At 39.1% G+C, this 26,875-nt stretch overlaps 1 protein-coding gene across 1 annotated transcript in view; it reads right to left on the reverse strand.

The window, feature by feature from the left end:
- Positions 1–26,875, reverse strand: part of LOC126418943 (phenoloxidase 2-like) — a 233,575-nt gene that overhangs the window by 123,878 nt on the left and 82,822 nt on the right. Inside the window, exon 7 of the mRNA XM_050085979.1 lies at positions 8,436–8,537. Coding sequence (XP_049941936.1) covers positions 8,436–8,537 — 102 coding nt within the window. The remainder of the gene's footprint in view (positions 1–8,435; positions 8,538–26,875) is intronic.

Consider the following 26,875-nt stretch of genomic DNA (forward strand, 5'->3'; position numbering starts at 1 on the left):
CTGCAGGGTGTATGCAGAACGGTACCTGGACAGAGAGCATCCAACGTGCCGCACATTGCAAAACATCTACCACCAACTGTATGCAACAGGTATGGTCGTAGCACGCAAACGGGTCCGTAACAGGCCCGTCACAGGAGAAGTGGGTGCAGTTGGTGTGTTAGCTGCTGTTGTCATGAACCCACACATGAGTACACGGGACATTGCGAGAGCCAGTGGACTGAGTCAAAATAGTGTCATGCGCATACTGCATCATCACTGCTTTCACCCGTTTCATGTGTCGCTACATCAGCAATTACATGGTGATGACTTTAATCATCGAGTGCAATTCTATCAATGGGCATTAACAGAGAATGCGTTGCAGTTCTACCTGTTTACCGATGAAGCGGGCTTCACAAACCATGGGGCAGTGAATCTACGGAACATGCACTACTGGTCCTTGGACAATCCTCGCTGGCTCAGACAGGTAGAGCGACAGCGACCGTGGACTGTAAATGTATGGTGTGGAATCATTGGCGACCACCTCATTGCTCCTCACTTCATTGCAGGGGCCCAAACAGCTGCAACATACATCGCGTTTCTACAGAATGATCTGCCAACATTGCTCGAAAATGTCCCACTAGAAACGCGTCACCGTATGTGGTATCAGCATGACGGTGCACCTGCACATTCCGCAATTAACACTAGGCTGACCCTTGACAGGATGTTTGACGGGCATTTCATAGGACGTGGAGGATGCATAAATTGGCCAGCCCGTTCTCCTGATCTTACACCTCTGGACTTCTTTCTGTGGGGAACATTAAAGGAGAATGTGTACCGTGACGTGCCTACAACCCCAGAGGATATGAAACAACGTATTGTGGCAGCCTGCGGCGACATTACACCAGATGTACTGCGGCGTGTACGACATTCATTACGCCAGAGATTGCAATTGTGTGCAGCAAATGAGAGCCACCATATTGAACATGTATTGGCCTGACATGTTGGGACACACTCTATTCCACTCCGTAATTGAAAATGGAAACCACATGTGTGCATGTACCTCACCCCTCATGGTAATGTACATGTGCGTCAGTGAAAAAGATCAATAAAAAGGTGTTAGTATGTGGACGTAATGTGCTGTTCCAGTCTCTTCTGTACCTAAGGTCCATCACCGTTCCCTTTGGATCCCTACGCAATTCGGTACTCTCTGATACACGGGATATATACAGACACAAGCAGACATATTTAAAGACAAAGAGTTTCCTCTCTTTGTCTTTAAATATGTCTGCTTGTGTCTGTATATGTGTGGATGGATATGTGTGTTTGTGCGAGTGTATACCCGTCCTTTTTTCCCCCTAAGGTAAGTCTTTCCGCTCCCGGGATTGGAATGACTCCTTACCCTCTCCCTTAAAACCCACATCCTTTCGTCTTTCCCTCTCCTTCCCTCTTTCCTGATGAGGCAACAGTTTGTTGCGAAAGCTTGAATTTTGTGTGTATGTTTGTGTTTGTTTGTGTGTCTGTCGACCTGCCAGCACTTTCATTTGGTAAGTCACATCATCTTTGTATATATATATATATATATATATATATATATATATATATATATATATATATATAAATAGAGAGAAACATTCCACATCGGAAAAATATATCTAAAAACACAGATGATGTGACTTACCGAACGAAAGTGCTGGCAGGTCGATACACACACAAAGAAGCACAAACATACAGACAAAATTGAAGCTTTCGCAACAATCTGTTGCCTCATCAGGAAAGAGGGAAGGAGAGGGAAAGATGAAAGGATTTGGGTTTTAAGGGAGATGGTAAGGAGTCATTCCAATCCCGGGAGCAGAAAGACTTACCTTAGGGGGAAAAAAAGACAGGTATACACTCGCACCCACACACATATCCATCCGCACATACACAAGCCGACATTTGTCTATATATATATATATATATATATATATATATATATATATATATATATATATATAAACAAAGATGATGTGACTTACCAAATGAAAGCGCTGGCACGTCGATAGACACACAAACAAACACACAAAATTCAAGCTTTCGCAACAAACTGTTGCCTCATCAGGAAAGAGGGAAGGAGGGGGAAAGATGAAAGGATGTGGGAGAGGAAAGATTAAGGAAAGATTAAGTCCTTAATCTTTCCTCTCCCACATCCACACCGGCTGTTCAGAGCATCCTCCTACAGGCCAACCGTAAATTAGAACAGCATGCCACCCTCCACCTCAAAAAACTATCCAATCTCCTGGTTTCCCACCTCCGGAAAGGCAACTCACTCACCCTTCACAACCTTTCCAGCAAACCTCAACCTCCTCTCATTGCACACAAACCCAGTCTCTCCCATCTACTCAATCTCCCACTTCCAGCTCCACTCCCTCCAAAACCTCAAAATTCCGATCAACACAATCTTGGAACCACAACACCCTAATTCAGTAGTTAACCTTTCCTCCAAACCTCTCTCCCAATCCGAAACCTCTGTCCTATCCAAAGGCCTCACCTTCAGCCCCACTCCCAGATTCAACCAAACAGCCCTCGTCAAAGATTTACTGTCCTACACTCGTACTCTCTGCTGGAAGTATCACTTTGCCACGAAGAAAAATGATCCTAATCCTACTCCTAATGATCCGACTCCTCAAGACACCATCCAAATTGAACCCTGCCTGGAACAGTTCCGACCTCCGTCACAGCGGGACCCACCTCCTCGTCCTCAAAATCACCCTCTCCAAACCTTCCAGGAATTTCTGACTTCCAGCCTTGCATCTCAATCCTTCGTAAAAAACCTTAATCCTACACCCAACATCACCACTGCTGAAGCCCAGGCTATCCGTGATCTGAAGGCTGACCAATCCATCGTCATTCTTCCGGCGGACAAGGGTTCCACGACCGTGGTACTTGATCGTCGGGAGTATGTGGCTGAGGGACTGCGTCAGCTTTCAGACAACACCACATACAAAGTTTGCCAGGGTAACCCCATTCCCGATGTCCAGGCGGAGCTTCAAGGAATCCTCAGAACCTTAGGCCCCCTGCAAAACCTTTCACCTGACTCCATCAACCTCCTGACCCCACCGACACCCCGCACCCCTACCTTCTACCTTCTTCCTAAAATCCACAAACCCAATCATCCCGGCCGCCCCATTGTAGCTGGTTACCAAGCCCCCACAGAACGTATCTCTGCCTACGTAGATCAACACCTTCAACCCATTACATGCAGTCTCCCATCCTTCATCAAGGACACCAACCACTTCCTTGAACGTCTGGAATCCTTACCCAATCTGTTACCCCCGGAAACCATCCTTGTAACCATTGATGCCACGTCCTTATACACAAATATTCCGCACGTCCAGGGCCTCGCTGCGATGGAGCATTTCCTTTCACGCCGATCACCTGCCACCCTACCTAAAACCTCTTTCCTCATCACCTTAGCCAGCTTCATCCTGACCCACAACTTCTTCACTTTTGAGGGCCAGACATACCAACAATTAAAGGGAACAGCCATGGGCACCAGGATGGCCCCCTCGTACGCCAACCTATTCATGGGTCGCTTAGAGGAAGCCTTCTTGGTTACCCAAGTCTGCCAACCCAAAGTTTGGTACAGATTTATTGATGACATCTTCATGATCTGGACTCACAGTGAAGAAGAACTCTTGAATTTCCTCTCCAACCTCAACTCCTTTGGTTCCATCAGTTTCACCTGGTCCTACTCCAAATACCATGCCACTTTCCTTGACGTTGACCTCCACCTGTCCAATGGCCAACTTCACACGTCCGTCCACATCAAACCCACCAACAAGCAACAGTACCTCCATTATGACAGCTGCCACCCATTCCACATCAAACGGTCCCTTCCCTACAGCCTAGGTCTTCGTGGCAAATGAATCTGCTCCAGTCTGGAATCCCTGAATCATTACACCAACAACCTGAAAACAGCTTTCGCATCCCGCAACTACCCTCCCGACCTGGTACAGAAGCAAATAACCAGAGCCACTTCCTCGTCCCCTCAAACCCAGAATCCCCCACAGAAGAACCACAAAAGTGCCCCACTTGTGACAGGATACTTTCCGGGACTGGACCAGACTCTGAATGTGGCTCTCCAGCAGGGATACGACTTCCTCAAATCCTGCCCTGAAATGAGATCCATCCTTCATGAAATCCTCCCCACTCCGCCAAGAGTGTCTTTCCGCCATCCACCTAACCTTCGTAACCTGTTAGTTCATCCCTATGAAATCCCCAAACCACCTTCCCTACCCTCTGGCTCCTATCCTTGTAACCGCCCCCGATGCAAAACCTGTCCCATGCACCCTCCCACCACCACCTACTCCAGTCCTGTAACCCGGAAAGTGTACACGATCAGAGGCAGAGCCACGTGTGAAAGCACCCACGTGATTTACCAACTGACCTGCCTACACTGTGATGCATTCTATGTGGGAATGACCAGCAACAAACTGTCCATTCGCATGAATGGACACAGGCAGACAGTGTTTGTTGGTAATGAGGATCACCCTGTGGCTAAGCATGCCTTGGTGCACAGCCAGCACATCTTGGCACAGTGTTACACCGTCCGGGTTATCTGGATACTTCCCACCAACACCAACCTATCCGAACTCCGGAGATGGGAACTTGCCCTTCAGTATATCCTCTCTTCTCGTCATCCGCCAGGCCTCAATCTCCGCTAATTTCAAGTTGCCGCCACTCATACCTCACCTGTCGTTCAACAACTTCTTTGCCTCTACACTTCTGCCTCGACTGACATCTCTGCCCAAACTCTTTGTCTTTAAATATGTCTGCTTGTGTCTGTATGTGTGGATGGATATGTGCGTGTGTACGAGTGTATACCTGTCCTTTTTTCCCCCTAAGGTAAGTCTTTCCGCTCCCGGGATTGGAATGACTCCTTACCCTCTCCCTTAAAACCCACTTCCTTTCGTCTTCCCCTCTCCTTCCCTCTTTCCTGATGAGGCAACAGTTTGTTGCGAAAGCTTGGATTTTGTGTGTATGTTTGTGTTTGTTTGTGTGTCTATCGACCTGCCAGCGCTTTTGTTCGGTAAGTCACCTCATCTTTGTTTTTTTTATATATATATATATATATATATATATATATATATATATATATATATATATATATATATATATATATATATATATATATATATATATATATATATATATATATATATATAGACACACACACACACACACTGTGTATAACTGCATGTACTGGTGTACTGTAAAGATTGACTTCTGATATGAGTAAATAAAAAACATAACTCGTTTATTTTAGAATTAACTAAGGACACAGAAAGCAAATTAACAACACTGTAAGATATGTGTGGGAAGTGAGGTACCAGCTGTGTGATAGCAGAATAGTGACACAGCATAGAGATATGATTTCCACACTATTTATTAGCAGGCACATATACATAACACGTTTAAGCATTATGAGCATACAGAGCATACTAATTCTTACTGCCTCGCGGAGCAGCAATCATCGTTTACAGATTCAGAGATGTTATGCTGCCAGAGAGTGCCCCCCCCCCCCCTTTAGTGCATAGCATGTTAGGAGAGGGAGAGGCTGCAGTGGGGCGTCATCTGTCTCAAGTGATGTGGGTGGCTCGGTGGCTGTGTGACAGGGGATGTGATGGAAGACATGTCATAGTCAGCAAGGTGCACCAGGGGGCGCAAGGCACCCCCAAAGCATAACATCGGTGGTGTGACTCATGGGTTGCTGCGTGTTAGAAAATAAGGAAGAAGCCTCAGTGGCATCTTTAATTGTTGCTGGCTGGGTGACGGCGTTTTCTGAGGGAGCCATTATGATGGCATTACCTTGCACTGCTGCATCAACAGGATGCCAGTACCAGTGTAAGACAGGGTGGTAATGATGAGTGGAAAAGCTGCTGAAAAATGGGAGGTGAGTCCTGCTATATCAACTTCTGGTGGGACAGGAGTCGTGTGCATAAAACTGTGAGTGACAGTGCTTGAACATGACTGCCTATCTGTGCAGGTAGTGGTAAGTACGATGTTGGTACTGCATAATGAGACAGATATGTCATCAGGCAGAAAATTATGGAGATTCACCCACACTTGGAAATTGACTAATGGGTGCACAGGAGGAGATGGGGCCCATTGTGATAGATCTGCTAAAGTTTACACCGGTTTAAGCCAGTTCACCGACAATGTTGTTTGTTTTCCAGCAATTTTGATATCAAAAGTGTTTGTATTGTGTTTCGGAACTCATTATGGTCCTGTAAATGGCGACTGTAGGGCAGGTTTCACTTTGTCTGTATGTAGCGTCACATGAAAATGCATGGACAGATCTTTATGAATAAATATTCATTGTGTCATGTGATGGGAGTGGGTGGCACATGGATGTTTTGTATATTTGTGAACACACTTGTGATTAAGTCTGGTAAGTCTTGGTCAGTGTGGACTGATTCGTGCACTATGAATTTAGTGGGTAGAGTGAGGTGTTTGCTGTTTAGTATTTTGGTGAGTGATGCTCTGAGGTCATCTTTATGCGTCGTCCGAATGCCCAGGAGAACCCAGTGAAGGTCCTCCGCCCATGAATCTGAGTGGCACAAGAGAGCAGCTTTCATCATGTGATGCCACCATTCCACAAGGTCATTGTATTGGGGGTGGCAGGCAGTTATGTGGAACCGATGCGTAGGTGGCATAAGTCATTGAAAGTTTTGATTCAAACTGCTGCCCCTGGTCCGATGTTAAGGAGGCTGGGCATCTGAATCTGGCAATCCAACTGTTGACAAAAGTCTCTGCTGATATATCAGAAATGGGAGTGGCCTCCACCCATTGTGTCACATGATCTACCATTGATAGAATGTAATCATGTAATTTGGAGAGTGGCTCTACGATGTCAATAACATGCTGGAACCACCTCTTTGAAATTGGGAATTTACCATAGGTGGGCTGTGCATGGTGGCCAGTTTTAGCCTGCTGGCATGGAATGCAAGTCCTGGTCCATGTGGCACAATCCTTTTTAATGTTAGGCCAGACAAAACATTCCGTGATGAGGGATATGGTGGGCGCATGACCGGATGTGCACAGTTGTTGGGAAGGTCAAAAACTGTCCTACGATATGACTCTAGGATGACTGGTCAGACCCATCCATTCAATATGTCACACCAAACTTGTTTGGAAATGCTGGGTAGTGTGCATTGTTGCAATTCTGATTTGTTATACACGTTGTGAAGATCGGCATCTGTCACTTGTGCATCTGCAATTCTATTGAAGTCCAACTGAGTGGAGGTAGCTGCAATATGGGAAAGATAGTCTGCACAATATTATTTGTACCTTTAACATGTCGCATATTGGTAGTGAACTGTGGTACAAAATCTAGGTTGTGGAATCTCATGGGTGGAAAATCCACTGACAGGTTGCGGAATGCAACTGCCAATGGATGATGATCTATGTACAGGAAAGTAGGAAGAGGGTGTGAAGAGTAGGAATGCGTAGTCCGTTTATTATCCAGCAGTGTTTCTGTGTCTCATGGGAATTAATGCAGATGTACAGTCATTCGCGGCATGGCTGACATGGAGGTGACGTCACTTGAACTGGGAGGCAGCAGTTTCTGGTCTCGCCAAGGAGAGGTCATGAAAAACACATTCTTGGAGTCCACAGTTGGTTTTGATACTGGGTGCGTGCGATGCAAATGTGAAGCTTGGTCTGGAAGCACGTCAGTTGTGATGCCCAGCGTGGCTGAGATCTCAGTGATGTGATATCTGACTCACAGAACTCGTGTTTAGTTGCAATGGTCAGAACAGGATTTGGAAAATTGGAATGCACAGGTACTAGAAGGTGATATAAACCTTGATCCCATGGTACACTGGCAGATGGATGATGAAATGGAATAGCAGAGTAATTGTTTCATAAATAACTCAAAATCATCAGATGGAGCCCACAGTATTATGATTATTACTGTGAACTTCCCATAAACTCTACTTCTAAAGAATAAGCTTCGAACACTAATCACTGCAACATTGGAGGATGCATTTTTTATTAACTCTGAGGCCAGGCAGAGAGAGTGTCATGTGTGTGTGTGTGTGTGTGTGTGTGTGTGTGTGTGTGTGTGTGTGTGTGTGTGTGTGTGTGTTCTGAAGAAGAAATCAAGTTCAAAAAACTCTGCTACTGTTTCAATTTGTTGTTTATGTGCCTACACACTATTCAGCATTTCATTTAGACAGAAATGATTTACTCATTCCCATGTGTGTATATTTGTGTATGGCCCAAAGGTTTCCATGCTCATATTAAACAATTCTTATTGTAAAACACAACTGAAATGTACAGCAAGAATGCATAGTTTTAAATTACATTGATTGTATTAAGGGTAAGTACAAAGATTACACTCAGTGAATTGTCTTAGCTGCCAGAAAAGATAATTCTAATTCTTTTTAGAAGTATGAAAACCATTTATTACTTACATTTACAACAGAACCACTTTGAATGGCTTCAAAAAATCGATCTCGCCAGCGTTCCAAATCTTCTATGTCAAATTCAAGTTGATCAAGTTCTCGGTTGATGTCCTTTGAGAAGAATAACTTTGTATTATAATTTATTCAATAGGTTAATTAAAGGGAATAAAAGAAGTAAAAGTTATTATGCCATTTCCTCTCAGTATTCATTTCCATTGTCACTGAAGTTTGTGGAATTCACATGATCAAAAAATTCTCTAGTACCATTCAGGAACATTGAAAACCTTACTCACGGAACTTAAAAATATTTATTTAATGTTAATTTATTATGTACAATTACTTTTCTTTAAGGTACCCATAAGTGATTTCAAACTAAATTTGGGCAACTGTGAAATAATAAAGAAGACATACATTCACACATATCGTAAATAATCAATCAATATGATGTATTGATGAACGGAATCCTTTCACCAACTATTATCTACCTATCTTGTTTCTTCTTTTATGATGTTCCACTTATATCCTTTCATCAGTACAATAATCTTTACCCATTCTAAATCTTACCTGTCATCACTCAACTGTCTTGCCCTCCCCTTGATAAGCACATGTGTGTATTCATACATCAGTATATATATATATATATATATATATGGCACATTTTCCGTGTTTTAAGGTGATTGGTCCTATGTAACTGTAAAATGATCCCTGAACAAAAAAATTACTGATACTGATGAGGTATGTTTTTAATTTTCTTTTGAACTGGTTGAATGAGGGTTTGTTTCGGCAATAAAAACCATAAAAACTAAATGTATAGGGAAGAGAGTCTAAGAATACTAGAGCCCTTAAAAAGGATTCTGCAAATGAACATTTGTCTACTATCCCAAATATCATATCAAATGGATTCTGTCTCCTCTACAGGAAGCAAAGGCTCTGTCATCGGTTTTCCTCTTCACTGCGAGTAGTGTGCCAGTGGTAGGTCTAGAGGCCCTATATAGTGGAGGCAGGGACAAAGGAGAACTCAGGGCATTACAAACAACCTACTGTCCTACCTGTCTGAAGTTCTGTCTTCATCTGAAACTGAATCTGTGGCAGTGAGCATGACTTTATTTGTTGCAAAGCATGCAGTGACCTTCGTCAGGGGAAACCATGTTCAAAATAATAGAGAACAATTAAACATCAGCTGTGTTTGAAATTTTGTAGCAATTCCTAAAGTTTCTATTTGTTCTTAAGTTTCTATACTCTAGATTTCTTTCAATGACCAGTTCTCATTTATTTCAATTACTTTGGCCAGAACACACCCATAAGAAGGCTATGAGCACTTTTAAAGTAATACGCTAGGTATATTTTTTCATCCAGCATGTTTTATATAATTGTTTGTTGAACAAAGTATATTGTTACCACTTACATATTTCTAGTGTCCATTTCATCCATAACTAATGACCTAACAGTTTTTCTGTTTCTGGTATATTACCAGCAACAAAACTGTACCTGTACAAAAATCAATGAGACTGCATACATCAGTATTTTTTGTACTGCACTCATGTGGTCCTCTAACATACTTGCAGGCATTTTAAAAACGTGAAATGTGTTGATATAAGCAGTGTTGGACATAGATTCCACATGCAACATGAACTTCACCTGAATGGCTTGGGGAAAGAATATCTGGCAAACCTGATAACCAAGGTAATAAAAAACCACCAAAATAAATTCAAAACCAAAACGATAATTGCATTGCCATCACCTGACTCAATAACGAAAACACTTCAAAAAAAGGTAAAAGCATTAGAAACATCATCAGCACCAGCAAAAAAAAAAAAAAAATTAATAGGAAGAACAGTGGACATCGATTTCAACGACAAAAGAACTACAGTTCCTCATCATCCAAATACTATTTTAGACGAAAATAAGAAAAATGGGAAGACTCGAAGTTCACAAGTAAACACAGCAGTAGTGGTAGATCCAACAGTGGAAGTGTCACAAGCAGCATCACTATCGACAACAACTAATAGAAGACTGTTGGGCAGAAGAAAAGCTGAGCTGCCTCCTCATCTCAACAATTTTTTATGTGTGGGCCTGAAGAAAAAGAAGGGACAACAGTAGGTAGCGTCAAGTGTCTCCTCTCTCCTGTCTCAAGACAGACTCCAATGGATTCTCAGTCAGATAACAGCACCAATAGAATGAAAAAGCAAGAGGAAGGCATCTCTTTCTTTCATCAAAATATAAGGGGTCTCTTAAACAAAACAGATCAAATTCTTATTAACATTAGTGAAAAGGACAGTATAAATAGTGCTCAGATTTTGTGCTTAACTGAGCACCATGTTACTGATAAATGTGCCTTGCCATCTATAGTAAGTTATAGTTTAGTAACATACTACTGCAGGGAAAGTAAAGACAAATGTAGAGTAGCAATTTATGTTAAGGATAGTGTAGCATACAAAGCTATAAATATTAAGAAATACTGTGTGGAACAACAATTTGAGGCATGTGCCACAGAAATAATAACTAAATTCTACCCAATAATAGTGTTGGCTGTCTACAGGGCTCCTTCAGGTGACATTCTGCATTCAATGGAACTGCTTCTGTCAGGATTACTTTCAAAAGCAAAGGATATTGAAGGATATTGTAGTTTTAGGTGATTTCAATGTAAACTTTATGACAGAAAATAAGAATAAAATTGACTTTGAGATTGTGATGACCTTACATAATCTGACATCAGTAATAAACTTCCCAACAAAAATTACATCCGAGTGCCAAACTATGATAGACAACATTTTTTTAGATGTAAGTAGACATCAGAATTATACTGTCAGGCAGGTTATAAGTGGGCTCTCAGATCATGATGGACAAAATCTCAATCTTTATGATGTTAATCTGTTCAAAAAAAAATTTCCTCAATGGAAATTCGTAAGGGTAATGAATGAAGAGGCAAAAGGAACTTTCAAACACAGGTTGCAGCAAATGGATTGGTCTTTAGTATATAGCCATGATGATGTTGATACTAAATTTAACTGTTTTATAAATGAATTCTGTGCTCTTTTAGAAGAAATATTTCCCAATAAATGGGTCAGAAACAGTGCTTCCAATTCTGTAAGTAAGTCTTGGATTACAAAAGGTATAAAACAGTCATGTAAAATGAAAAGGGAAACTTATGCTGCAATAAGATTCTGTAAAAATGTAGAAAAATGGGAACACTATAGATTATACTGTAAAATTTTGAAGAAACTAATACAGAAATCAAAAGCCCTTTATTATGAGAAGAAAATAGATAATTCTAATAATAAAATAAAAACAATTTAGAGCATTGTAAAAAAAGAAACAGGAAGAGATACAACAAGCAAAGAAGATGTAAATAAAATCAGATTTGAAGGTACCCTAGTAGATAACCCCAAAATGGTGGCTAAGATTTTTAATAAACACGTCCTATCAGTAACTCAAGAGATTGGTTGCAAGCCCAATGTTGATGAAGCTGTAACTCTTTGTCAAGCAGTATATTCAAGCACAATTTCAGAAACGCACCTTAATCCTATCACTGTAGAAGAAATTCAAAAATTATCATGTCTCTAAAAAGTACAAACTCTGCAGGGGTTGATAATATATCTAGAAATTTATTGAAATATTCTTGTGTGTGGATAAGGGACATTCTCTGTCATATTTTCAATGCTTCCCTTCAGAAAGGTGTTGTTCCCAGGAGGCTTAAGTATGCCATTGTGAAGCCCCTGTACAAAAAGGGTGATAAAGCTGAACTAACTAACTATCGACCTATCTCTTTGCTGACAGCTTTCTCCAAAATTCTAGAAAGGCTAATACATGTAAGAATTACTGATCATCTCATGAAGAATGGAGTTCTCAGCAAGAGCCAATTTGGCTTTCAAAAGGGCCGTTCAACAGAACAGCAGTCTATGCATTTGCAAATGAAGTCCTAGAAACCCTTAATGAAAAACTGCTAGCAATTAGTGTCTTTTGTGATTTATCTAAAGTGTTTAACTGTGTTGATCACCAGGTTCTCTTGCAAAAATCAAAATTAATAGGAATAAGTGGTGTTGCAGGCAATTGGCTACAGTCGTACCTCCAAGACAGAAAACAAAAAGTTGTCTTGAATAGCTGGGGTGGAGTATGTGACACGTCCTCAGATTCTGAATGGAGTTCCATTATGTGTGGAGTGCCTCAGGGCTCAATTCTTGGGCCACTATTATTCCTGATTTTTATAAATGATCTACAATCATGTACAAGCCTGCCATGTAAATTTACATTATTTGCTGATGATACCACAATTTTTATGAGCAGTAGAACAGACAACAATCGTGAGGAACTCATTAATCACATACTCTCAGATGTGGTTAACTGGTTCAAGGTGAATGGTATCTCAATAAATTCCAGTAAGTCCAGCTCTATTCAATTCTGTACAAAAACAGAAAGAGAGAGAGAGATAAGTGTGACATGTGGTAATCAACCAATAGAAAGAATGGAAACAACAAAATTTCTTGGAGTGCACATTGACAAGAAAATGAACTGATCTTCACATATTATTGATCTCTGTAAGAGGCTTAGCTCTGCTACCTATGCTTCACGGGTTGTCACTACATGTGTTGAACCTAACACTGCAAAAGTGGCATACTATGGCTATTTTCATTCTCTCATTTTTTGGGGCAACCAGTCATTAGCCAGGAAAGTGTTCATTGCACAGAAGCAAGCTTTAAGAATTATATGTAGATTGCGCCCAAGAGACTTGTGTAGAAATAGTTTTCGTAAACTTAAAATATACACAACTACATGCCAATATATTTTTTCTCTATGTGTTTTGTTTGCAAAAATATAGAGATATTTCAACCAAACAGTAGTTATCATGAGCATAACACACAAAGGAAGAATGACATACACAGCGAGCTCAGAAATTTGAGCTTGGTGCAAAAGGGTGTCCACTACACTGGAGCAAAACTCTTCAATGCTCTTCCTCCTGATATAAAGACAGAGATTCATAACAAGAGTAAGTTTAAGAAAGCACTAAAAATATTTCTGCTAGAAAAAGCTTTTTACAGTCTAGATGAATTTTTATCTAAATAAATTGTAATATTTTAATATTATATAATACAAGTTGACATAATGCTACTAAGAATGTTATTTAACCTGAGCTCTGTATCTGTGTGTGCTCTCTATCTGTTTTCTGTAGTGTTTTAATGATTCTAAGAAAATATGTATTTTCTTTTTCTGTATTGCTGCCCAAAGAAGTTACTGTATATCTTTATATAATTATGTACTCAAATTTCTGTATCTGCTATAAGATTACCAGATGTATTTGTAAAAAACTGACTCGTTCCACGTCCTTGTGTATCCAACACAGTTGGACCTATGGAACACGAAATAAATCAGATCAAATCAAATCAGCCTTGTCTCTCAGACTGCACCTATGTGTTCCTGTCTCCTCTAATCTGTTATTTTAACATTTTTCTATTTATCAACACATATTACGTGAAAAATCAACACTTGATGATAATAGTGGCCTGGAGAGATGTGGGTCCATAATGAATTGTTTATCTCTCCATGGTGGTCAAATGGCAGCAATAATGCATGCCCAACAATCAGGTTTACCTAAGAAGTGAAAAGCAAAATTTAACGGAATTATAACCGCTGATTCAGTTACATTATTCCGGGAGAACTTAAAGTATGAAAACTGGAAAAAAGTTTACAAAGGATACACAGCACATAAGAAATTTAATTCTTTCCTAAAAATATTCTTATAACACTATGTGTATGGTTTTTCACAGTGGGAAAAGGGGCAACTACAATATAAGTCAAGAGAAAAGGCGGCTAACTTGTGAGACCAAAGTACCATATGCCTGGGAGAGAGAGCTTATTTAATGCAGAGGCTCTAATCAAGACTTCAAAAAGCATTACAAGTAGTACTGTAAAATTCTTCACTGTGTTACAAAAAAGTAAAAAATTCAAAATTTCAAGAAGAAGTTAAAGACAATTTGCAGCATTATTAATAAAAAACAAATGAACTCAACAAGGCTCATGATACTCAACTTTCTGATGACAGTAGCGGTGAAACAGATAATACAGAATCCACCAGAACAATGTATACACTCTTTGTCAGGCTCTATCGAGATATCGATATTGCCATTCGATTTGAGTTGAGAATGTGTTGTAGTATGGTCTTTAGCGCAACAGATGTTAGTACTTTCATCTCGGCATTGAGAAAACAAGATGGCTGGAGCATGCTTGACATTCGAGCAACAAAATTGTATTATGAAGTGGGTTTTCAAGTTTGATAATGCCATTGAAGTGCAACATCAGTGGAGGCAGGAGTTTGAAACAGAACCAACAACCTCCCTAACAACTAAATGCATCATTGACAAGTTTGAATTGCATGGAACAATTTGTGATATTAACAAAGGAGTATCAGGAAGACAGCATACAGCCACAAGTCCTGCTTTGTCAGCTCTTGTGTTGGCAGCATTTGATAGTTCTCTACAGAAGTCTGCTACGCAATGTGCACATAAAGTGGGTGTTAGCAGTACAAGTGTACAAATAATTCTGAAAGCTGCAAAATGGAAAGTTTACATTCCACGATTACTGCATGCGATCAATGATGATGATCCTGATTGCCGAATGCAATTTTGCAATTGGTATTGGCAAATGGTATCAGCAAATGGTAGTGCGGAGTGAGGAGGCTGCAGGCTTTCAAATAAAAATGTGATGTGGTGTCGTGGCCCTCAACTGTGTACCCACAGACTCAGAGTTGAAATATTAAAAGTTTTGGCTGGTTTTATTGTCTAGAGGCTGGGATACTTAGCTGCCACATTACAGGCCAATACTGCTCAGTCTACAGTATACAATATGAATATACAAATGAATTGAATGGTCAAAGGTTCTAATCACTCAGCAATTGTGAATTTTGAATGAATAGACGTTTATAAATGAAAGATTGCGGTACTACGAAATATTTCTATCTCCCACTACCACGCGCAAAACTGCTCCACTCTCCAAGTCTTTCCCGTCACCATCCCTCTATCACGCTGTATTGTCCAGAACTCCCCGTGTCCTGTGCGGCTGTCCCTCATGCTGCACTGTTCAGAACTCTGCCTGTCAGCTCCCGTACTCTTCTCCCACTTCCATCCAGTCTCCCCATTCATGAGGGCTGTGACTGGCTAGAGTGCTCAAGCGCCCTCACAAACATAATGAAACACATTCAAAATACTGGATTTACATTTAAATAACTTAAAATTAAATAAATATTCCTACAGCTCAATCATAAAGACTCTCTATCACACATTATTAAATACGGTACATAAACAAATCAAATAAACATATATCAGAGGAATACAACAGCAGTAAGCCAGTAGCCTAATGTCTCTGTGCTTTCTAAAACACAGTAAATAAATGACCAGTTTCTTCATATATAGTATATATATGAGAAATAAACAAAGACATAGATGAATAAATATATTTATAAGCGTGCTGCTACCGTTTTTTCGTGTAACTGTGGAGTACGTATGGCCAGATCTGATCGATAGTAATCGGCCCCTTTGACCTCCAATAACTCATGCACTATTCAAGTTAGATGCCTGTAATTTATACCAATTTAGGTTTACACTAATAGCTTTCTAAAGACATGTCGGATGACAAAATCGGATGAACCGTTTAGAGTTTGGAAATTCATTGCTGGGTGTTACTTGTATAATTTACAGTCAGATACTAAACTTTAAACTAATAAAGTTATTGAAAATCTGATTACATCATCCGAATTAGTGTGCAAATAATGGTAATGTATATGTTTATTTTTGAGGTATCATGATTCATCTGGCTACTATTAACGTCTATACGAACTGTAAAATGTCTGCCATTAAGGTTTCACAAGGTCTGCCATCTTTGGCACTCCCGGCATGTCTCCTTTATCGACACAGCATCACCATGGAATTCCCAGCCACACAGTCCCTGGACCCCAGCTAACATTTGGCACCATGTGGCCGCTGACGAGCCGCAGCCCACCAAGAGGCCCCAGTGCGGCCACACCAACTCTGAACTTAGAATATTTTCAGGATGCCACAGCTCACCCCTTACCTCACAAGGCACAATTTAAACTTAGTAGAACTGTGAATCGTCATAACAGTGTGTACTGGGCACCAGAAAATCTGCATGTTTGTGTGGATAAAGTAATCAGTCTACTAGGAGTTCATGTGTGGTGTGGATTATCATCTAGGAGCTTAGTAGCACCCTTTTTCTTTGATGCTATTGTTATTGGGGAAGTGTACCTGGAAATGTTATGCACATCGATTTTGCCAGGTATATGTGCACTTTATGGAGTTGATGAAGAGGTATTTTACCAACAGGATGGGATGCCACCACACTGCCTCCTAGCCATACGATCTTTTTCTGGATGACAATTTTTCGGGGAATTGGATTGGACAAAGAGTGTCCATTGAGTTCCCTCCACGGTCATCAGATGTAAAACCTATGGACTATTACTTGTGGGTAACTGTGAAAGATAACGTCTATCGACGTAAGCCTCACATGCTGGAGGAATTTTGCTGTAAAATTACAGCGACATGTGCAGCAATCTCAACTGTAACAATGACTGACCTACTTGCGGCAACCACTCATCATTCTGTTATGTGTATAGACACCAACTGTGAACATTTTGGACATTTAAAGTAATCATGTGCTAAACTGAAGGTTGTGCAACATGTGTGATCAATTATTAAATGTAAAATAAACACGTAAGTAATACCTTTTGTTCCTTAAAGTGTGTTTATATTTTTCTGGCTCACTCGGTATTAAATTCAGTTCACTGATGATAAATTCAATGACTTCTTCCTAACAGTAGCTACAAAATACAGGATGTATGAAGTAAAACTGTCCTGGAAAATATTTGTAATAAGAGCAACAGAGGATAAATGTGTGAAAACAGGACTCAAATCTGTCGACGGAAATAATGTTCTGACCATGAGGTGTTTTAACAACATTACAATAACACAGATTCTTCTTTGGAATAGAAGGAGTTTTCAGGAGAAACTTTTTCAGTTTGTTTTCAAACTGTATTTTGTATCTGTCAGTCAGTTTATATCATTGGATAAGTGATCAAAAATTTTTGTTGCAGCACTGTGCATCTCTTTTTGTGCTAAAGACAACTTTAACAAGAAGTTATGAACATAATTTTCCACCTGGTATTGTAATTACATATAACAGTGTTCTTTCTAAAATGTGTTAGATTATTTACAACTAACTTTTTGAGTTAAAACATATACTGTGAAGCAGGAAGAGTTTTACATATATTAAGGAGTTTTTGTATAAGGCAGAACACTAGTCAAGAAATATTGAGACAAGTAGATTTTTAGGGATCTCTATGTAGAAGTGTGTGCTTATTAATTACACTGAAAAATAATTTCCTTTTTTTCATTGTAACGATATACAGATTCCCACTAGAAAATTTTGAACTGTTTATGAGAAATTTGGATTCCTTACTATGCTATCAGATAGCAACAAGCAGTCAAGCAGTTAACAGTCTGTGGTATTTGAAATTCATAAAAAAACAGTCTAGATCACAAGGCATGTTTATTAACAGGTTACCAGTGTGGATCATCACATGATCATCTTCAGACCTTCAGCCACATTGATAGAAAATGCTTGTGCATAGCAGGAACTACTGAATGATGATAGTTATACCAACAGATCCTGCTCTATGCACAGCCATTGTCCATCAATATGTTTGATGGTCTCCCCCCCACCATGAACGATGGACCTTGCCATTGATGGTGAGGCTTGCGTGCCTCAGCAATACAGACAGCAGTACCGTAGGTGCAACCACAACAGAGGGGTATCTGTTGAGAGGCCAGACCAACATGTGGTTCCTGAAGAGGAGCAACAGCCTTTTCAGTAGTTGCACGGGCAACAGTCTGGACGATTGACTGATCTGGCCTTGTAACACTAACTAAAACGGTCTTGCTGTGCTGGTACTGTGAACGGCTGAAAGCAAGGGGAAACTACAGCCATAATTTTTACCGAGGACATGCAGCTTTACTGTATGTTTAAATGATGAGGGCGTCCTCTTGGGTAAAATGTTCCGGAGATAAAATAGTCACCCAATCAGATCTCTGAGCGGGGACTACTCAGGAGGACGTCGTTATCAGGAGCAAGAAAACTGGCATTCTACGGATCGGAGCGTGGAATGTAAGATCCCTTAATCGGGCAGGTCGGTTAGAAAATTTAAAAAGGGAAATGGATCAGTTAAAGTTAGATATGAATACAAAAAAACAGGAGTGCAGGAAAGCTACTACAAACAGCATAGTGAACACATTATTGTGGCCAAGATAGATATGAAGCCCATGCCTACCACAGTAGTACAAATTTGTATGCCAACTAGCTCTGCATATGACAAAGAGATTGATGAAATGTATGATGAGATAAAAGCAATTATTCAGATAATGAAGGGAGACGAAATTTAATAGTCATGGGTGACTGGAATTCAAGAGTAGGAAAAGGAAGAGAAGGAAACGTAGTAGGTGATTATGGATTGGGGGTAAGAAATGAAAGAGGAGGCCGCCTGGTAGAAATTTGCACAAAGCATAACTTAATAATAGCTAACACTTGGTTCAAGAATCATGAAAGAAGGTTGTATAAATGGAAGAGGCCTGGAGATACTAGAAGGTTTCAGATAGATTATGGAATGGTAAGATATATATTCAGGAACCAGGTTTTAAATTGTAAGACATTTCCAGGGGCAGATGTGGACTCTGACCACAATCTACTGGTTATGAACTGTAGATTAAAAATGAAGAAACTACAAAAAGGTGAGAATTTAAGGAGATAGGACCTGGATAAAGTGACAGAATCAGAGGTTGTAGAGAGCTTCAGGAAGAGCATAAGGGAATGATTGACAGGAATGGGGGAAAGAAATACAGTAGAAGAAGAATGGGTAGCTTTGAGGGATGAAATAGTGAAGGCAGCAGAGGACAAAGTAGGTAAAAAGATGAGGGCTAGTAGAAATCCTTGGGTAACAGTAGAAATATTGAATTTAAATGATGAAAGGAGAAAATATAAAAATGCAGTAAATGAAGCAGGCAGAAAGGAATACAAACGTCTCAAAAATGATGACAGGAAGTGCAAAATGGCTAAGCAGGGATGGCTAGAGGACAAATGTAAGGATGCAGAGGTGTATCTCACTAGGGGTAAGACAGATACTGCCTACAGCAAAATTAAAGAGACCTTTGGAGAAAAGAGAACCACTTGTATGAATATCAAGAGCTCAGATGGAAAACCAGTTCTAAGCAAACAAGGGAAAGCAGAAAAGTGGAAGGAGTATATGGAGGGTCTATACAAAGGCGACGTACTTGAGGACAATATTATGGAAATGGAAGAGGATGTAGATGAAGATGAAATGGGAGATATGATACTGCGTGAAGAGTTTGACAGAGCACTAAAAGACCTAAGCCGAAACAAGGCCCCGGGAGTAGACAACATTCCATTAGAACTACTGACAGCCTTGGGAGAGCCAGCCCTGATAAAACTCTACCATCTGGTGAGCAAGATGTATGAGACAGGCGAAATACCCTCAGACTTCAAGAAGAATATAATAATTCCAATCCCAAAGAAAGCAGGTGTTAACAGATTTGAACATTACTGAACTATCAGTTTAATAAGTCATGGCTGCAAAATACTAACATGAGTTCCTTACAGACGAATGGAAAAACTGGTAGAAGCCAACCTCGGGGAAGATCAATTTTGATTCTGTAGAAATATTGGAACACATAAGGCAAACTGACCCTACTATTTATCTTAGAATCCAGATTAAGGAAAGGCAAACCTACATTTCTAGCATTTGTAGAATTAGAGAAAGCTTTTGACAATGTTGCCTGGAACACTGTCTTTCAAATTCTGAAGGTGGCAGGGGTAAAATACAGGGAGAGAAAGGCTATTTACAATTTGTACAGAAACCAGATGGCAGTTACAAGGAAGCAGTGGTTGGGAAGGGTGTGAGAAAGGGTTGTAGCCTATCCCCAATGATATTCAATCTGTATACTGAGCAAGCAGTAAAGGAAACAAAAGAAAAATTTAGATTAGGTATTAAAATCCATGGAGAAGAAATAAAAACTTTGAGGTTCGCCGATGACATTATAATTCTGTCAGAGACAGCAAAGGACTTGGAGGAGCAGCTGAACGGAATGGACAGTGTCTTGAAAGGAGGGTATAAGATGAACATCAACAAAAGCAAGACGAGGATAATGGAATGTAGTCAAATCAAGTTGGATGATACTGAGGGAATTAGATTATGAAATGAGACATTTAAAGTAGTAGATGAGATTTGCTATTTGGGGAGCAAAATAACTGATGATGGCCGAAGTAGAGAGGATATAAAAGGTAGACTGGCAGTGGCAAGGAGAGTGTTTCTGAAGAAGAGAAATTTGTTAAAATCAAGTATAGATTTAAGTGTCAGGAAGTCGTTTCTGAAAGTACCATATTTGTATGGAGTGTAGCCATGTACGGATGTGAAACATGGACGATAAATAGTTTGGACAAGAAGAGAATAGAAGCTTTTGAAATTTGGTGCTACAGAAGAATGCTGAAGATTAGATGGGTAGATCACATAACTAATGAGGAGGTATTGAACAGAATTGGGGAGAAGAGAAATTTGTGGCAAAACTTGACTAGAAGAAGGGATCGGTTGGTAGGACACGTTCTGAGGCATCAAGAAATCACCAATTTAGTACTGGAGGGCAGCATGGAGAGTAATAATCGTAGAGGGAGACCAAGAAATGAATACACTAAGCAGATTCAGAAGTATGTAGGTTGCAGTAGGTACTGGGAGATGAAGAAGCTTGCACAGGATAGAGTAGCATGGAGAGCTGCACCAAACTAGTCTCTGGACTGAAGACCAAAACAACAACAACATGGTTGATGGTCTGATGATGATTATGTGATGATCAAAACCGGTCACCTTTTAATAAACATGTCCTGCAATCTAGACTATTTTATAATGAATTTCAAATATTATATTGTGACTGCCTATTTTCTCCAACAATACTTTCAAAAATAAATAGTCTGTGATGATTTCAATGTAGATTTTTTAAAAGGATTCTGACAGGAAAAATGATCTGAAAGCCTTATTTGGATCCTACAATAACCTTAGTAGTTAACTTTCCAACACAGGTAGTCACCGTATTTACTCGAATCTAAGCCACACAATTTTTCCGGTTTTTGTAATCCAAAAAACTGCCTGTGGCTTAGAATCGAGTGCAAAGTAAGCAGTAGTTCTGAAAAATGTTGGTAGGTGCCGCCACAACTAACTTCTGCCATTGAATATATGTAGCGCTACACAGGCATGCTTTGCATGCACAAAGATAAATCCTGGCGCAAGAACCTCTGCGTCAGTAAATAAATTTTAAAAAAGAGGTGGAAGACGAGCTTTTTCTCCACCCCGAGTTTCGACCACTGCATTTTCATACATTATCCAATGAAGTAAATACAAATTCCGTATTGTGCATCTTCGAATGCAGCAGCATTTCAATGTACTACGAAAATCCAACTGACAAGACTGTTTGGGATGTGTGTCAATATGGCCAGATCTACGTTCTGAATTTTTTCCTACCTGTGAGAAGAGATAGTTGCTAATAGAAACTCTTATGAAGTGTGAATCACATGCAGTATTCTCTTCACCATAAGAATAAAACGAATATAAACATTTTGCCATATATTCTTTCATGTTTGCTGCTATCTCATTTAAATCCTGTCTGCCTAATAAACTACGAAACTAGAGTGATACAACAGCAAACGCAGAAGAATATACATGTCATGTCATGTTTATATTCATATTATTCTTATGCCTAATAGTGATACACTCAGAAATGAAGCACGGCAGTTGACTAGGTTTTTAAATCTAAGGTGACTCTAATTTCTGTGCAGAATGTAATGTTCTAAAGAGGCATCAGCAAAGATTTTCAAACGGAGAAAAATTTTCGCTGAACTCTCGTTCAGAACATCTTCTACCATAAGCAGTCTATTATTTGGTTCTTGTTGATCATTATCAAAGAAAGCAGCAGTGTTAGTAACAATAAATAGCAGTCTCTTGCAATTGTTTCGCTAATGAGACGATTCCCCTCTTTTTTTTGTATTGTAAGCAGCGGTAGCGCGCACAAAAGCAAGCCATGCCGCGAGCGGCGACAGGTCGTAAACACTCATCATCAGAATGCGACAAACAATGCATGACACAGTACAGTAATGCATTTTCAGCTTAGAGTGGTGTAAACACCTATAACAAAGAGAACGGCACTTATCAGATCAAAGAAAAATAAGCAATTGATTCAAACAAGACGAAGCACGTGAAAAAGAAGGATACCCGTATAAATATGGACGGAGCGCTTGACGCATAGCAATGGCTACCTGGTAAAGCTTAACTGCTAAGCTTACGACTCGAACCAAACTACTGTAGCTGTATCGTCATTCATTCGACCTAAATTGTGTCTCATATTACAATGGACCAACTTTGTTTCGATTTGGAGGTGGGGTCTAAAACTTTTCTCTGCCCTTGAATTTTGAGTCTCAATTAAATTTCAGGATAAGTTTTTCTTTGATGCGGCTCAAAGCACACCATGTACCCAGTAACAAATGCTCTCTCTGATCATGATGAACAGTTAGAATAAATGAGATGTGGCTTACAGTACAGATATCCTCAGTGGAAATCAACTGGAATAATTAATGGTTCCATAACAAGCGTTTTTAAGAATAGTTTACAAGAGATGACCTGTGATGAAATTTAAAATTAAGAAAATGCTAACATAAAATTTAATCTGTTCCATGATAAATTCACACAGTGTTTGAAAATAACTTTCCGCACAAGCTATGTAAAAAACTATGGATCACTAGAGGGATAAAGTATCTTGTGATAGGAAAAGGGAATTTTATCTGTTGGCAAGAACTACTCAAAATTATTAAGAAAAGTTATTAAAAATCCAAGGAGCATGCACATTATGTCAGAAATCAGTTATTCTGACAACACACTTTAGGCTATTTCGAATTTGGTGATATGAGAGACTGGATAAACAGCCAAAGAACAGGGTAACATCACCTCTGACTTACATGGAAGAGCTAGAAATGATGAGTCACAGATAGCAAATGCACTTAATGATCATTTATTAAATACTGTGGAAAATCTAGTGACAAACAGTTCAAGATAAAAAGTACAGCAGTATGTTGAACAAGCGACGCACATAAAATTCGGTCATACAAATGTATCACCAACTTCTACCTCTGAAATTAAGAAAATTATATATATTCTCAACAATAAAATCTCATCTAGATTTGATGGTGTTTCCAACAGAGTGCTAAAGATTTGTTCCCATATAACAAACCCTGCCTTATCTGAAATATTTAATGTATTAATTACTCTCGGGATGTTTCTAGAGAGACTGAAATATGGCATTGTTAAAACCCTCCATAAGAATGGCTGCAGGAGAGATATCAATAACAACTAACCTGTTTCTCTACTGATATCATTTTCCAAAATTTTTGAGGAGGTGGTGTATTCTAGATTATTATCTCATCCTAGCAACATTGTTATCCTTAGAAATTCACAGTTTGGATTTCAGAAGAGTTGCTCTACTAAGAATCTCATTTACATGTACAGTCAGCAGGTGTTAAATAGTGTAATAGAGGCAGTTTGTATTTTCTGCAAGCTATTTGAGATATTTGACTGTACAAATGTAATATTCTTCTAGATAAACTGAAGTTTTATAGGAGTGATGGTATAGCCATATGCCATATAATGTCATATCTAACTAAAGGAATTCAGAAAGTTGTACTTGGTAATTCAACCAATGTTGTCTGGAGACATTTTTCTGACTGGGAAGTAATCACGTGTTGAGTTCCCCAATGTTCAATCTTAGGTCTGCTATTGTTTGTCATATATGTAAATGATCTTTTGTCTAAAATACAACAAGCAGGATCAGTTCTTTTTGCTTATGACACTAGTATTGTAATCAATCAAGTCATACACAAACCACAGAAGAAATGGTAAACGAGGTTCTTAAAAGTATCATTGACTGGTTTTCTGCAAATGGTCTCACTCTTGATTATAAAAAGACAATATATTTCAGTTCTGCACATCTAGGAGTACTACACCAATGGTACAAGTAACACATAATGAGGAAATAATAAATAAGATGAAAACTTAAAAATTCTTAGGTGCACATATTGTCACAGAGGAAGCTGAGTAGCACTGTGGTGTAGTGGCTATGGTATTACATGGCGGGTCCAGACTTCAAAACTCACCTGGACTGTACAATTTTAATTTCTACATTCAGTTTGAGTACATTCTAGAAGTATCCACAAATGTCAAGAATCAGTGTACTGGAATGTTCTGTAGCTGTATGTGTGTTCTGGCTGGAGACAGTTCACTCCATGCTCTTGTATGTGGAAGTGCTAAATAAACCTTGATTTAGTGAAGTCAGTGTTTGTCATTCATCTAATGACACCTTCTTCTATGTGACGTGTGATAACAACTTAAACTGGAAGATGCACATTTTTTAACTCCTAAAACAACTTTGTTCAGCGACATTTATACTTGGAATCATTGCAAATCTTGGAGCGAGACAAATCAGTAAATTGACATATTCTGTATACCTTCATTCAGTAATATTATATGGAGTAATTTTCTGGGCTAACTCATATTTAAGAAAGGAAGTCTTCATTGGTCAAAAACGTGCTGTAAGAATAATATGTGGTGCTGACTCATGGTCACCTTCTAACCATCTGTTCAAAAAGAGATGGGCATTCTGACTAGTGTTTCATGGCATATTTATTTCCTCACGAAGTTTGTCATAAATAATCTACTGCAAGGAACAATAATCTACATTATTACAATTAGAAGAAAAAATGACATTCATTACTCCTTATTAAGATTTTCTTTAGCACGAAAAGGAGTGCACAACACTGCAACTAAAATTTTTGATAACTTACCCAGTGATACAAAAAGTGTGACAGATGGGAAAGTAAACTTTGAAAGAAAACTGAAAAAGTTTATCCTAAACAACTTCTTCTACTCCATAGAATTTCTACTACTGTAACATGTGAAAGGTGATGGGTAGGAATTACTACTCACACCTGTGTATTTAATAATAATAATGACAAACTTATAAATGTTCAGCATGCAGCCATATTTACAAATTCATTTGCAATGTGAATGTAAAATGACTCATTTCACATTGTTACAGTTTATCACGCAAATGATCCATGGAACATGAAACTAAACTAACTAACCAACCTCAAGAATTTTGGAAAATGATATCAATAGTGAAACATACTAGCAGTTGCCGACATCTCTCCTATAACCTTTGTTAAAGAGGTGTTAACAATGGCACATTTCAGTCTCTCTGGAAAAACAGAATATGGATAAAAGAAGAACCACATCAACTTGAAGTAAACAACAAGCTGCAGTCAGCAAACCTCGCGGCACCATCAGCCATTCCAATGAGCTATATTCTGGTTGTAGAGTGCACTTCCAAAAGATAAAGCTCAGTGTTGTCACTGTGGAGGGAGTACTTTGTGAGATTTGATTGTTAGTCTTTTGTTTCTGTTTATCATTTTCCACTGCAATGTGACTGTAAAAATATATATTTGCATTTATTGTAGTTTTGTAGTGCTAAGGAAACAGCAATTTTAAGTGAAATGTTTACAGTTTTACAACACAGTGTATGGATGACAAGTCCAGACTAATATGGGTGGACACACATTCACTGATTGCCAACTACAATATATTCCACTGTATTGGAAACATGTTTCTGGTTTTCTGCTTATGTTTGTTCATGTATCTTGTCAAATTGCACATGCCTGACAACTCTCTTTTATTATGGAATGTCCAGAACACAATTAATGAATAAAAGAGTGATTACATAGTGTTATTATGGTCTTTTGTACAAATTGTGTAACTTCTGAAGAAAATTTAATTACAGCATAGAATACTTTTATTTATATCATGAGGTTCCTTACAGAAACACCTGGGCCTTATAAAGTTTTGTAATTCTAAACAGATAATTTGTTTGTCTGCATTTACTGTAGTTGAGTGGTGAACATGCAGGATGTAAGAATAGTAAAAAGTAACTATAGGGCTAAGTAGTCACATTAGAACTTTCCAAGTTTTTGTAAAAAAGGAAGTGAAATATTAATATCTTATTGGTACCACTATCAATAATAGTCTAGACGAAAAAGTGGATGGGGAATTGTGCAACACAAGCCTTGGACTCTGAATGGAGTGAAGTACATAGCTAAAAATACTCAGGAAAATGTGATCCTAAGCAGACAGGAAAAATATTTTTAAAACAAGATTAAGTGTGTTTCTTCTCAGCAGTTTTTTCAATTCCACAATTCAGTTCTTGATCACTATCACGTATGTAACTCTTATACAAATGACATGTTTCATAGCATACAGAACAACAAATTTTATCTTTGGAACATGTGAGTGA

Source organism: Schistocerca serialis, chromosome 9 (genome assembly GCF_023864345.2).
Source record: "Schistocerca serialis cubense isolate TAMUIC-IGC-003099 chromosome 9, iqSchSeri2.2, whole genome shotgun sequence".
NCBI lineage: Eukaryota > Metazoa > Arthropoda > Insecta > Orthoptera > Acrididae > Schistocerca > Schistocerca serialis.